The sequence below is a fragment of the Trichoplax adhaerens genome, genomic scaffold, assembly GCF_000150275.1.
Source record: "Trichoplax adhaerens TRIADscaffold_7 genomic scaffold, whole genome shotgun sequence".
Lineage (NCBI taxonomy): Eukaryota > Metazoa > Placozoa > Uniplacotomia > Trichoplacea > Trichoplacidae > Trichoplax > Trichoplax adhaerens.
This window is the reverse complement of record NW_002060949.1, coordinates 2,822,383-2,837,455: the sequence shown is the minus strand read 5'-3', so window position 1 is coordinate 2,837,455 and position 15,073 is coordinate 2,822,383. Positions and strand designations below refer to the sequence as shown.

At 31.5% G+C, this 15,073-nt stretch overlaps 2 protein-coding genes across 2 annotated transcripts; one reads left to right on the top strand and one right to left on the bottom strand.

Moving 5' to 3' along the window:
• Window positions 1-1,995: 1,995 nt before the first annotated feature.
• TRIADDRAFT_58105 (uncharacterized protein) lies at window positions 1,996-4,227 on the bottom strand (the record flags this gene model as incomplete). Its single annotated transcript, XM_002114006.1, has 7 exons — window positions 1,996-2,086; window positions 2,199-2,299; window positions 2,428-2,498; window positions 2,614-2,695; window positions 2,848-2,930; window positions 3,093-3,180; window positions 4,135-4,227. 7 exons carry the CDS (start codon window positions 4,225-4,227, stop codon window positions 1,996-1,998), a joined length of 609 nt encoding a protein of 202 aa, XP_002114042.1.
• Window positions 4,228-5,313: 1,086 nt separating this feature from the next.
• On the top strand, window positions 5,314-9,932 carry TRIADDRAFT_58104 (uncharacterized protein; the record flags this gene model as incomplete). Its single annotated transcript, XM_002114333.1, has 13 exons — window positions 5,314-5,502; window positions 7,416-7,499; window positions 7,686-7,768; window positions 7,910-7,998; window positions 8,176-8,261; window positions 8,544-8,614; window positions 8,696-8,750; window positions 8,899-8,956; window positions 9,123-9,191; window positions 9,356-9,392; window positions 9,466-9,568; window positions 9,681-9,766; window positions 9,872-9,932. 13 exons carry the CDS (start codon window positions 5,314-5,316, stop codon window positions 9,930-9,932), a joined length of 1,071 nt encoding a protein of 356 aa, XP_002114369.1.
• Window positions 9,933-15,073: the final 5,141 nt, after the last annotated feature.

The window sequence follows — 15,073 nt, the reverse complement described above, 5'->3', positions numbered from 1 at the left end:
AACAATTATTGTAGATTTGTTGATGTATTACGTAACAGTAAAAATCATTCGCTATAGTTTTGTTTAATTGTGAAATCTAATTAATGCATTATGAAGTAATAGAATTTGTCATAAATATTATGAAAATTATATTGGTTTGCATAAAGTACTCGTTCGTGTGAGAAATAACGTAATAGCAGGAGACCATGATTATTGGCATATAATGTACCGTATTTACAGTGGTAATTAATGTACCCGTGATATTTACGAGAAAAAAACATATGCACTATTTATCCTAAAGATGACAAGAAATGTTATGATATACTTAGTTCAGTGTCCCAGGATACCGAGTGTAAACAGGAACAGATGTACTTGTGCCGGTATGATATTAATCTAAAAACATTAATATCGTTTGGTTACGCACACATACGAGTACTCGAAATGAAAAATGTAATTACTATCGAGAGATTGTTACTTACGATTAAAAGCGAGGATAAAGACACAGATCTGCATCTAATGAGACTAATTAGTTAGTGTACGGGTATTACCTAAATGAATATAGGCTACTTACAGTATATAATATGCTCTTTCTAATGAGTTTCTACTGTATAATAAAGAATTTGATACAGCACATAATATGATATACTAACTATATTCTGACACTAATTATACTTTCGTACAGTATACGTGCACATTGTATCCGTAAAGCAACAATTTGCTACATGCTAAATGACTTCAATTCAGAAATATTTAAAAGCATGAAAAAGTGAAATCTCGTAAATACATACAATACACGTATGCTAATATTTTAGATGTGCCTATACGTAAAGTTACACTAAGTAAATAAACCAATAATACAGTATAAGAAACACCCAGGCTATACTTCCATTCCATGTAAGCTTTCTACCGTAACCTTGTAAAATTTTCACGACTTGAACTAGTTTAATTTTTTTCTGTAGACTGCAATTAACAGTCAGATACAATATATCTTTTGCATATCACACAGTATGCTAGGTGAGTTGTAGTACTAATTAATTATATTATCGAACTAGTAATCAAAGTGTGAAAAAGCTACGGTAAGTGAAAGATATTCCTATCTCTTTAGCTAAAATTTAAGCAAGTATTTAAAGAGATTTAAAGCCTATTTTGACTTGACAGGTTATATCAGGCATTTGGACATTTTTATTAATTTGATGGTTTGATTATCATCTTAATTAGCGCTTTAAAACCACATGATCACATCGACATATTGCTTTAAACGTCGACAAGATAGATAAAAACGTTGATTAGTAATATATACTATCAAGCAAATACAAGTTTGCATCATCGATCGCAGGATGTGATGTTAGGGATAACAAATCTGTACATCGGTATGCAGTAATTAAATAATCCAGAATGGTCAATAGCAAAAGTATTAAGAATGAATTATACATTTCTTTTAATCTTTTAAATGTGCTGCTTGTATATGAGCTATATTTATGAACATAATTTAAATCTTAAATTTAATCTAACTATAGTAAAGCACAATATGATACAGTATTTATTTGGTGTTGAAGAATTTGTTTTTACGGTAGATAAAATACCTAAATATAGCACTACTAGATATTGTACATGGGAGAAGTAGATAATATGCAAATTGTTATTGTTATCTTGATGGCAATAAAACTGCAAGTCTAATGTAGCAACGGGTACTTAAGAGATTCACCTAGAATATATATATTTCTTTCATTCTGCTGTATATTTTCTTATTATTCAACAAATCAATCAGGAATAAGTCTGCCCGTAAGCACAACTTGGGCTGGAGCATCTTGGTCTAGACTCTTTATGCATTAATTTTACTTTAATTGATCACTCCGCTAGTTGTGATGAGTGCTAGATAACTTATCGTCGTATAAATTTGGTAATTCTGAATTACATCTAGATATTGATTTCTTACTGTTGAAGTTACATAAGTTAAAATTGTAGAAAGAAAATTGATAAAATTGTCTAGTAGCCAGATACGATACCATAGCAATTTTATGATGTAATTTCACGAGTGCTAGGTGGCCTGTCACTATTTTTCTTTGCACAGTAAACTAGCCAGTCGATACTCTCATGAATGCCTTGACTAAAGTATAAAAATTTCCATTAAGAAATAGTAAAGTATACTCGGATTTAAAAAAGAAAACATGTCACGTCTAAGCAATCAAATTTAATATCCAATTCTAAACGAGAATTACCTTTTTAGAGCGGAAATTGGCTGAATCTTAAAATCTCTCTTGCCAAGATTTTGTAAACTCTCATTAAAAATGGTTTTTATTTCATCCAACGCCATAGCGGACTAAAAATAATGAAGAAAGATATAGAACAAAATGATGTGTTTTGTCAAGTACCATGTATCATAACTGTTATCATACAACCATATCATTTTTAATGGTACACTTTACAAAGCTAAGATATCGATAATACCTCTAAATCCTGCTTATTAGCTAAAACAAGTAGAGGTACACGATCTAATGCTGGGTGTACCATCATTTCATCTACGAATGGAAATAGAAGGTCAATTGCTGGTTAGAAAATACGTCCATTTGAGAATATATTATATTATTAGCCGAATCTTAGTGTACCGATATGATGCATTTATTAACTTCTCACCGAATGCTTCTTTAGACATAGACAAACGTTCTTTATCCGTTGAATCAATCATAAATATGACTGCATGGGCTTCCGAGTAATACTAGTATCCAATAATGCATATGTATGAAAAAATTTGAAGATAAGAAGCAGATACACCGTCAAATCTCATAAGATTCTAGTGCTCATAAGGTTTATTAGAAATGCAATATTCTCTTTTGAGAAAAACAGACGTAGAAAGGTATAATGTTTTACCTTGTCCCATAAAGTTAAAAGGTCCTTCTGGCCACCAAGATCCCAAAAGCGTAATCTAATTGATCCTAAATCTATTCTTCCGACTGTAGAAGAAAAATTTTTATTTAAACTGTGGCATCGATTGCAGTACTTCAATTGTGTGACATTATGAGTTATGGAGTTCAATTTCTAGTTTGGCAATTATCATCATTATCGTAATAATGATAGAACTTGAGGTTGTAGAAGGTTTACGTTCTACTTCTTACTATTTAGTCCAACGGTCGGTGAAATCTTATCCGCGGATAAGGATTGATAATTTCGAGAAAATTTACTTTTCGTCCTTTCTAGAAATGTCTATAAGTAATGGAATTTCAAAATTAATCAGACAAATTTTAGTACTTTTAATTAATAAGGCGTCCTTTAAACTCTAGGATAGATTACCATCCATCAAGGATTATAAGCATAGTCCTATCATGGCTGAGTATTGTACAGTACTGCGGATTTTCCATATTGCGTTATAATCTCCAAGTCACTAACTCCTCTATCCATATTATCATGCTGTTTATTTCCCCTATGTTTTCTTCATATAACGGTAAAAAGGATCCAATGTTCCATAGGATGTGCTATTTTGTACGAGTAAGATACTAATTCTACTTTATTTGTAAACGAAATAGGTTAGTTATACACATGGACATTTGGGGGGGGGGGGATTTACTGATTTAGTATAGGAAGTAGAGGCTTCTTTACAGATGTTGTGGAATCGACGATACGATACATGAGTTTGTATTGATAGAAGAGAAAATGGATGAAATGTATACTATTATTTGTTTAATCTAATACGGGAATTGGATTTACATACGATACACCGAAGAAAATGCGAGAAAAGCGTAAAGATTGTCTATTAAGACGATACCATGTTGTCAAGGTGTCTATGTTAACTCGTCTAAAAGTTTCATTAATCCAATACTTATCCATCGTCCATTAGCTAGCTTATCGTCATGTACCGGCAAAGTGAACATTACTCTCATTCTATGGTTTGAGCGCAATTTAGCGCATACTATCATGTTTATCAGGTTAAGTTGAGCACTGAATGGTTGGAATTAAATCATCAAGGCTTTTATTATAAAAATTGAATGATGATAGAGTAATCAAGAGACTTTGAATCTTTCAATTTTTAGTCGTACTACTAGTAGAAGCAGTCCGAATGATTCAGCAGCACTGAGAGCGATTCAATATAAACCATGGATAAAAAAGAAATAGTAAAATTGTGTCGCCAAGAAATGGATCTTGTCATCATCGTATCCTTACCGTTTTACCAGCATTATCTAATCCAAGAATAAGAACGTAGTATTCATCTTTCTGAAACATATACTTCCATAATCCATAGAGTAAGGTATACATGATTACTTCTGGAGGTTATTTTGGGATAGCTTCCATCCTACGGATTAGCGAATGTATTAAACGAGTCTACTTCAGCAACACAAGCACAACGGTGACGTAGTGGGATATGCACGCTCGCACGGCATCATGGGCTAGTTGATACTTTAGTCTACAGTATACTGTACAGTGTACAGTATAACAGTACAGTCTGTAGTCCCGTAACATGAATCAGTAGCGCAGTCAATGGTCAATGAGTACTGTACAGTACAGTACAGTGTAATGGCATGCTACGGTACCTGGTATCGTAGCAACATACTGTACTGTACTACTGTATTGTACAGATCATACTGTACACTGTACACTGTACAGTACAGTACTTCTGTACCTAGCACAGTCAATGGTTTAATATCTACTGTACACTGTAGAATTTGCACACTACTGAGCATGCCTGTACAGTTTTGTACAGGCATGCTACAGTATCTGGTATCGTAGCAACATACAGTACTACTGTACTGTACAGTACAGTACTATACAGTACTACTGTACTGTACATTAGTACTAGTTGTACTGTACTGTACACAGATCATACCGCAGTACAGTATGTACAGTACTTCTGTACAGTGCCTAGCACATTCAATGGTCAACGGGTACAGTATCTCCCGGAGATTGAAATGATAGTACTGTACTGCATACTGTAGAATTTGCACCCTACTGAGCATGCCTGTACAGTACAGTACTGTACACTGTACAGGCATGCTACAGTACCTGGTATCGTAGCAACATACTGTACTACCGTCGCGTACAGTACTTACTACTGTACAGTACACTGCACATAATACTGTACATTCTGGTACTGTACTGTACTGTACAGTACATACTGATCATACAGTACAGTACTACTCTACAGTACTGTACTGTATTGTACAGTACTGTACTTCTGTACCTACACGCAGAAGTGGACATCAAGTCTGGTTCTAATGCTATCAGTACAATAGCTGACGTCCATCGAGTTGTCGTTACTATTGCCTCACTTGAGCGATTCTCGTTCGATCTTGACAACGCAGTTATTCTCGATTGCTCGAAAAAAATTAACTTTGAAGCGTAAATATGGAGGAAATCAACAGTACTGTTTCTGCTATCATTGAAAATGCAACCGAGCAAAGTAATAAGACTACAAGATCACTTAAAGGAACCCCTACTGGCTTAGCCGTAGCTTATAGTGGCTTAATTATCATGTCTATCTTGCCTATTTGTTATGGCTCTTTTCGGTCTTTTTATCGTACGCAAAAATCCAAGGTAAGCTGTCATTGCATTTATACGCTTTAAAATGCAATCACCAATAAACCAATCTTTTCAAAGCGGATCCATTTCACATGTTGATTAAGAGTTGAAATGATTGATCGAAAAATAATTACACCAAGTCATAGCGGCGAATAGTCATTAACGCTTTGGCTAGGGTAATGAAGTCGTCTTGCATTGAAAGGGCTTCATTCAATGAAATGAACACTACACTACATTATAGTCTATAAATGTAATACTACTGTATCATCCTATAGCAATGAATGAGTACTGTAATATACTTGGTGGATGGACGTGAGGGTAGAACTGGATATCGCTTGTAGTTCTCGTCAATCTTGAAAATAAAATGGACTATACGGCCATAACTTGTCTATCTCAATTTACTAATCCTTCCATTCCTAGTATTGTTAGAAATATTGTACCATCATGATATCCACTTTATGTCTATTAGTTTATTCTTTGTATAGGGTTGATACAGTCTGAATTTTTCCTACGATGACGCCATAAAGCGATAAATAAGACGTTGTCTACATAGCGAAAGCAAACCATGTTTAATCGGGAAAGCATTATTACGCAACGATATTAAAATGAAAGTAGAAAAGAGTTTTGCATAATTTAACCTTTACCCTTGAACAATTTTCAGCAAACTACCAACTGTTAATCAATAAAATTTGCAAACTGATTCTAAGTTAATGTCAAAATGAGTAAAATGTTACAGTATAATACTAGAACCCTTCAACTTTTGCATTCACGTACTCTCCAATACACAAATTTACTGAAGATTCTCATTTACGATGCTAACGTAACATTTGTCTTCGCTTGCAATTAGCAAGCTCTCCAACTACATTTTTATTCCATATCGCTTTATCGCTGACTGTATATAAATCACTAAAGATTTTGGAACAGTGGCCAAAATCACCGTTAATCCTCGGCTATGCCTGTAACAACTGTATCCGTATTATGCAGACATGAATTTCCGCTTATTGTACTATGAATACTCGTAGTGATGCAATTCAAAGGTGTCCCGTAATCGAGATTAATTCAAGTTACTTTCGCACAGTAAAAAGCTCTTAGATCAAATTACCAGACTTTGAATTGGATGCGTTGGACAATTTAAATAGTTTTTCTTGTATACTATATTATCCTTGATCGATGATAGTCTACATAACTTTGGTCTAAAACGTAATCTCCCCCAGTACACAATGACGTATTTCAAATTTAGACGTACGTGCCCGTAGCTGCTGCTATATCGATTGAAATAATTAATACCGTCCATCAATATGATTCTAAGCACGATCTTCACTCATAATTGACAACAAGCAATGACTATCGTACAAATAAGCTAAAAGTATGCACATAACTACGTTTGTGTACAGACGTACGGGGACAACATTTTCTTAGCTTTGATGGAAAGATTTTGCGTCATTCATCAAACAATGTGTGTATACTAATTTTATTACTTCACGAATATTTATGTCTGTACTATAGAACAGTGATAATACATCAAACCTAAGCCGACTCTTATAATTATAGTCACCATCCGGTATACTATACTGTACTTGTAAGCTTTTTAGGTTTATTTACACTACAAGTCTGCTTGAAAATAATAAACGCATCATACAGTACTACTGTAGACGTATAATATACTGTATTATACGCGCATATCATGCCTTGATTCCAAGAAAACTGATTATCTTGAATGTAACGACTTTAAACTGCACCACTTATTCTACCGTATCTTGCAATAATAAGCTAACTTATTCTTTACTCACAACATAAAGTTGTAATGTTATATTTATTTAAAAATTGAAATCCTCCTATCACGTTTAATTATTAATAATATTATATGTGGCGTGTCTTATCGTTATAACAAGTTACGTACTTCTATTTGCAATCAATCTTTTTGAAAGGTGGAGACTATGAATTCTAAAGACGCCCTCATGTTTCCATTAGTCGCCAGTGGCGCGCTATTTAGTCTATACATAGTCATAAAGGTAATAATAAATAAATGTTGCTGTAACGATAAAAAAATTTGATTTATTAACTGACGATTGCACTTTCAGTGGATTAATCGCTCTCTAGAAAGTTACGCCTTTGTGACTTACAAAATTCAATCGCTTTATCTTTCATAATATACAGAACGCGTATAAAAATAAAATATGTATTTTATTTTTTTGCAGCTCTTATCCAAAGAGTATCTTAACTTACTCTTAGCTGGCTACTTCTTCTTTCTTGGTACCGGTTGTTTAACGTCCATTTTGGAGTAAGTATTGGTGACTCAAAGTCACCGCGAAGGCTTTTATGTAGTAAATAGTGTCATAAATAATTTCAGAAATTAGCAGTCAGTATTAGCTCGATTTTGATCACGTTCAACTGTCATTAAAATACTTTTGCATTTTTTTAGCCCAGTCATCCGACCAATCTTTAGAGGTATATTACCTAAAACTTGCTACCAATTTCTGTTTATTCAAAAGAAAGACGAAAAGAAAGAGAGTTAGTTTTTCGATCATCTCGATTATTAAAGCTTACTTAATTACCAAAGATGCTACAATAACATCTAGGCAAATTTGAAGTATCTTTAAAATAATAGCAATTTTTGACAAGTTAACATAATAGCTTAAAATAGTTACTTATTAGAATTTGTTCTTGAATGTTATTTTAATTATTTAGCCTTAAACGATATCGAATTCGATTACATTACATTGATGGCCTTGGCTTTATCCGCTGCCTTTAATGTTTGGTATTTTATTAAAAAGGTAGATATAATAAATACTGAAATAAATGTTACATGCTATGTATAGTCCTAATAGAATAGGGTTCAAAATGATGATTTTAATGATACATGTATACATTACTAGTCGCATTATGTACACACTCGATACCGTGTATCATACTACTCATATACTGTAATAAAATAGTTATCGAAGCATCTCGAGAAATTGCAGTCCATTATACAGTACATCAAAACAACTTTATGTACAGAAATTTTTATTGCTGTCTTTAAGAAGAACTCAAAAATTTTTATTCATATCGAATAGCATTGGATCGCTAACAACATTTTAGGACTAGCATTTGCGTCGACTGGGGTTGAACTCTTGCAGTTGAACAGGTAACGTTGATCTTGCCAGATAGTATCTCTAGATAGTGGATAATTAACAACAGTAAATAATCTAGTTAATATTTTTTACAGTGTTCAAACGGGTTGTATTTTACTTGGTGGTCTCTTCTTCTATGACATCTTTTGGGTTAGCTATAATATCGATATCTATTAATAATCATTCACAATCTGTCTCATCATAAAAGAGATACTTAAAGAAACATTTTTATTAAATGTATTAAACCTTCTAGGATAATGTTATATTTTATACATGAATTAAATTTTAATATCAATAGGTTTTCGGTACTGATGTTATGGTTACTGTGGCGACCTCCTTTGAAGCTCCTATAAAGTGTAGGTCTTACTGATTAAAAAGGCTAATAATACCTTATACCGCTTGTAGGTGCACCTTTGTAACCACTGATATGAAGCAGTATCATTATGGTATCTTTAACACAACATTGATATTCTGATGATATTCTCTTGTGTTAATCGTTCGCAATAGTAATCTTTCCCGTAGATATTATTGAAAAGGGAATCAATTCTACAAATTATGCAATGCTAGGTTTAGGTGATATTGTCATACCAGGTAAAGTATAATTTTAAGTATCATGTCTTTTAATTGATGTAAATTAAACTCAGTAAAGAGGTCTCTATTTCATTATGTTATTCTATTACAATTAAACATATCAAATCATAAATTGAATTGAAATCATACTAACTCTTTGTCCGAATGACGTCTTTGATAAATAGGAATTTATATTGCATTGCTATTGCGTTTCGACTTGAGGTTAGATACTATATTAAGCTTAAGATAAACTATCTCTAAAGCTTTGGTACTAATTTTTACTGCAATAATTTAGTTCTAATAAGGGCAGTAAGGCTTATTTTTATAATGGACTCGTGGCTTACATTATTGGTCTAATTGTTACAGTCGCAGTTCTTCTACTATTTAAAGCAGCACAGGTAACTTTCACTGTTTGTGGCGACTTCTCGCATAATTTTATGATGATGCTTATTTTACTTGAAGCTATACTTAATGTACATTTTAACAAACAAATTTTATACAAAATTGTAGCCTGCATTATTATATTTGGTGCCAGCCTGTATTGGTTCAACTATTTTAACGGCACTAGTAAAAGGCCAATTGAAGGAACTATTTGCGTATGTATATAAAAGTTAAATGATCTACTAATACCTATGTCGGCTAAGTTTTTTCCAATATGGCAAGAAATAATGATAATAAGTTATCTATTGATATTTCCCTAGGTATAAAGATGAAGATCAAGGTAAAGGTTCAGAAGATGTTTCAGAAAAAAAGGATAACTAATGTGACTTGATTGCATATTTGCTTTTTACAACAACCACATAACGTTAATATTATTCAAAATATGTGCTTATCACTGTGCTATCAATGCGAGGAATATTATTTAATAAGATATGATCGAAATTTGTGTATTAGGACAAATATCATAATACATATATACGAGTATATTAAAATGTCGCAATGACAAGTATTCACGATAACAAAATATGGAGGTTTTCATATGCGATATATCGATTATTCGAAATATGATCGTACAGTAGTATAAAGCGTAATTACGTGAACATATGGGACTGAGGATATTTATAAATGGACTAATTGATTGTTTAATTGGTAAGGGAGATTTTTTGGCTAAACATTGTTACCAAGTAAATACTGTAATCTTTTTTACGGCAACTATATATTGTCATTACGTTTAGGCATCTTTCTGCCAGACCCAAAGAAAATTAAATTATGGCATTTTAACGAAAGAACAAAACAGTATTATATAGCAGTTCAAGATCAACAAATATTATTGACTTAGTGTTCGTAATTATCGTAATAGTTTACATTTATAGACTCAATGAGCATCATCACAGATTACATTTATTGCTGTCTAGATCCTCCAGCAGCGAATAGAGGGCGAAAAGTGCTGATAGTAGCCATGCCCGGTTGTAGACAGTATAAGGAGCAATATTAGTTGCTTCATCATCAATACTCATTTAACATTAGCTTGATTGACTATACCAATGAGTAGATCACAATAAATAAATACAATACTACTGGCTCCAGCACAATATTTTTAATTCTGATAAGGATTTAGAAGAGTTTAAGCTTATGAGGTAAGTTATGACGTCAACAAATTGAATACATTTAATTAATTAATTGGCTATCAATCTATTACTATGAGGAAAAAGAAGTAATGCATTAGCAACTGTTGCCTTTAAACAATCTAAATTTCCGATAACTTGACGTCGATTTAAAGCATTTCGAAACTTGCTGAAAATCAGATGACAAAGTTACAATATTGCTCAGTCTAAATAAGTGGTACAGTAATGCTAATATATGTAAATTTTGTCAAAATTTCTAATGATAACATGCAAAGAGAATAATTAACTACGTCCCAGCAAAGCAACTAGTGAGTAGCTGTAATTCCTTCAAATTAAGCGATAGTTTTCCAAAAATGTATGTGTAAAATAAATATAGGTGCGATTCTGAAAAGTTTCTATTCGCTTGCCGTCAAGACACTTAATATGCATTATTCTTGTCTGTATAGAGTACTAATGCGATAATAGGAGAGAAAATTTCGTATAATTGCGAAAAATATCAAAGGATAGAAACGTTACGCTTACAATTAATTCGAGATTTAGTACTTTTATGCTTGGGATACATCGTTTTTTATTTTATAAATACAATAAGCAAGTGATTAAATTTAAGAAGAAAATTGTATTACTTGAATAATCAGCTAAATTATCATTCGGCACCGATAGCCTAGGATCACATCAACTCCATTAAAAACAAAAAATGCAAGCAAAACTTATACGGACTTGTAGTGATGTACCCGTATTTGATTATACGGATAGCTATATTTGATATAGTTAGGTTGCTTTGAATAGATATTACCGTGAAGGTAATATTAGATGATTGCTAACTACTATATTAGAAATTGTTGATGACTTATAGTAGCTAGTTGACTAATTATGGTACAAGATTTATGTAGCTAGAAACACTGTAGTTGTTAAGATGCCCTTCGAAAAGTAGGGACATCTTAAGTAGAATAATTTAGATTGTAGAAAATAATGATGTACCATTAGAGAAAAGTATTTTGTTTGATGACTCATATCTGATTGTAGATGAATCAAGTTGTCATAAATGGATTTAATGAAATGTTTATAAGAACTGCAGAGATGAGCTCACAGAGGAGAAGAGACTTCACTTCGCTTTGAGCTCGGAATACTTTAGATTTTAGACTAAATTCTTGTAGTAATTAATTATTGCTCTACTATTTCTAATACCTTGTAATAAAGGCCTTTTCGAAAATACAATTTGACTAAGCTAGTTATTGTGAGACGCACTTATTACAGGATTATATAGATGCAGTATTTACGAGAATGACTTGTGATGAATTGAAATCGGCGTTTACATATATTATGCAGTAATCAAAATCAACAATTATTAAATTATGATGATATGAATGGCCGAAGTATTAATATTAGTACGTATCTGAAAGGAAAGCGAAAACTAATCATAAATACTTTCTAAAATACTTTATCATTATTTTCAGAGACGATGCCTTGATATAGAGTCATTGAGATATATTTTATCAAGATTCAATAATTTGCTCTTTATTCTCAAGTGAATATTATTTTTCATAAGCCAGAAAATGATGGTTAACCAGTTAAAAATATACGTCACATCTTTTTCTCTACATACTCGTACTACAATTATCAACAGAATCTATTCAGATTTAGTGCTAAATTGTGTTTACAAGTAATTTGATTATAAAATAAAATAAAACAGTAATTCATCCGGTTAATTTATGAATAAATTGTTAGAGATAATCAGTGATATCATTACAAATATGAGGGCTATTCTCTACTTCAATAAATAGATAACATTCTGATTTTATAAAGTCATTTACTGATTGAACAAATAGTGTTAATACTATCTACGTATTAACTCACCTAGGCGCTTTTCTTCTCTTCCATTGTAATAGCTCTTGACTTTTTAATTAATCTAATTTTGATAATGGATATGACCGGCCTTATCTTATCGTCTTTTTCCAAAAATAACTTTCATTTTATTAATTAATTAATTGAAAACGACAAAGAGACTTTACAAATTTTATTTACAATTTTTGTTTACTAATAACATTGAAGTATTTAACAATCAATATAAATATTAAATAAATTATAATTGCCTTTGAACGCTTGAATAATTCGACATTTACAGGCTTCTATAATTACTTTTTTATTATCCTTTCTTCAATAACTTTTTATATAATCTAATAGTTGTCTAAATACAATTGTTTACTGTAACCATCTCATCGTGCAGATTTTCTAGCATATAATTAAATAATAAAATTTTAATGTGATTGACAATCGCCTAAAATCTTACCTTCAAAGTATTAACTGTTTGTAATATGATATTTTCTATGGAATTCTAGAAAGAAGTTTTATGAATGCATCAATCAACGAATTAATTCATACAAGTGACTCCTTAATAAACTATTGTTATTAATAACATACTTAATGAGGAACTCAAAATAATCAGAATAACACCTGGATGCTACTATGTCACCTTGTCACGATAATCACGGTAATATACTAGTTAATCATTACAGCTTTAAGGTGAATAGTATCGAATGTGATAACATCATTGTTCGCTAGTTATGCTAAAGGAATATCATAGCAATTTTTTTCTCATATCAAGAGCGAACTACCGACAAAATTAAAAAAAATACTTATAACTGAACCATTTCCGTAATTTTGATGATTCAACGTCATTCCAAGATATAGTAGCACCAATCCAAATTTATGCTAAAGATGAAAGTCGTATACGTTATTTTAATACTGGTAAGTCATATTTTATTAGGATTAATTATGTCATCCTTTTGTAGGTACCGCTTCGGTACCATGAATTTTACTGCTCATTACACTACATTAAGTATTCCTCTCAAGCAGTGTTGAGTTTTTTATGTCGGTATTTTATATTTCAATATGCCCTAAATCTATCGTGCTAAGTTACGCATTACACCTCAACATGCACTGGAAAATGATTACGATAGATTGCGTTAATTATAAGTCATATATCCGTTTGAAAAACTTTAAAGTATTGCGATTATCGCACCACTTCGTACGAAATTTTCTTTCTTTAACCTCTTAGCTTGACAACCAATGTTATCATCCTATCCGCAGCTTTATTCATAACATTGTCAGTTATTAAACTAAACTCTTATAAGCATTCATAACAATATGTTATTTATGTTAAAAAAATGCTTATTAATTTTGCTAAAAGATCTGCTCAAATATTTAATGAGCAAATGATAGAGTCACCATGAAGATTTTATACTTTGAAACTGATAAAATCAGAATGCATTTAAATTTGAATACCTGTAACTCAATCATTAAAAAAATATTACTTTTGTCTTTGTCCGTGTAACAGAAGCAAGTCAAAACCTGGATAAAAGTCTGTTAAAGATTATAGATATCTAGATGAATAAGTAAATCATTCTTTTTTTTCCTTTAACTTAAAAATTTTTACTCACTCTCAAATGTGTAGAATCAAATGTTTAGAGTTAATAACTATCTCAATCGTTTAAAAAACGTAAACTAAATAGATTTTTCTATTTGTTTGAAGAACATATTTAGTGCATGAATTATCAAGGTTAAGGCAAAATTTTGACTTATTAATATTTTTGGAAATAATTTAACCACGCCTGAATGTTATCTTAGTTATGGACTTTCTGTATCGATATCGACATCACCAATTCATCTTATAAAAACTTATTTATAGTGAAATAACGATATAGTAATAATTCTAATTGGTATAGATGGGCATGGTTTATATTTAATTTACTCTACTTTGCTATTACTACTATCGTTTTACTATAGAACATTTTAGTATGTAGCGAAGATTTATCCACTTACTGATAGTAGAAATCGCTACATTTTTCATCCATACCTACTGCGAGCGAAAGCTAAGCATTCAGCTTTACTTATCAACAAGGCTGTAGCCTTTAATAGCCTTGAAAAATAGAAATAGAAAACGAATTAAACATAAAGAAGGAACTTTAAGTGATCGATAGTAATAGGTGCGGAAATTTTATCGTTTATTCATAGTTTGAATATATAGGGCTTATTATACTTTTTATAAATACATTGTTGTACTTGCAGTCCGATTCGATTTCGAGCATTTTAAAATTTTTTCTTCATTTTTCGCCTTATATTATCTCGTGAAATGATTAATGTTCCTAAAAAGTGATCTAAAGTCAAGACTATACTAAATTTATGTGGAACTAAAATTAGGGTATCGTTTTTTAATTGGATCGCAAGGCAATCACATTAGTTCCAGCTAGTATAGAATACAACGACGTGAAGATTTAATGTTTAATTCTTTATACAACTGCTAATTGATTATCCAGAATTGATAATTAGAAATTTGGATTA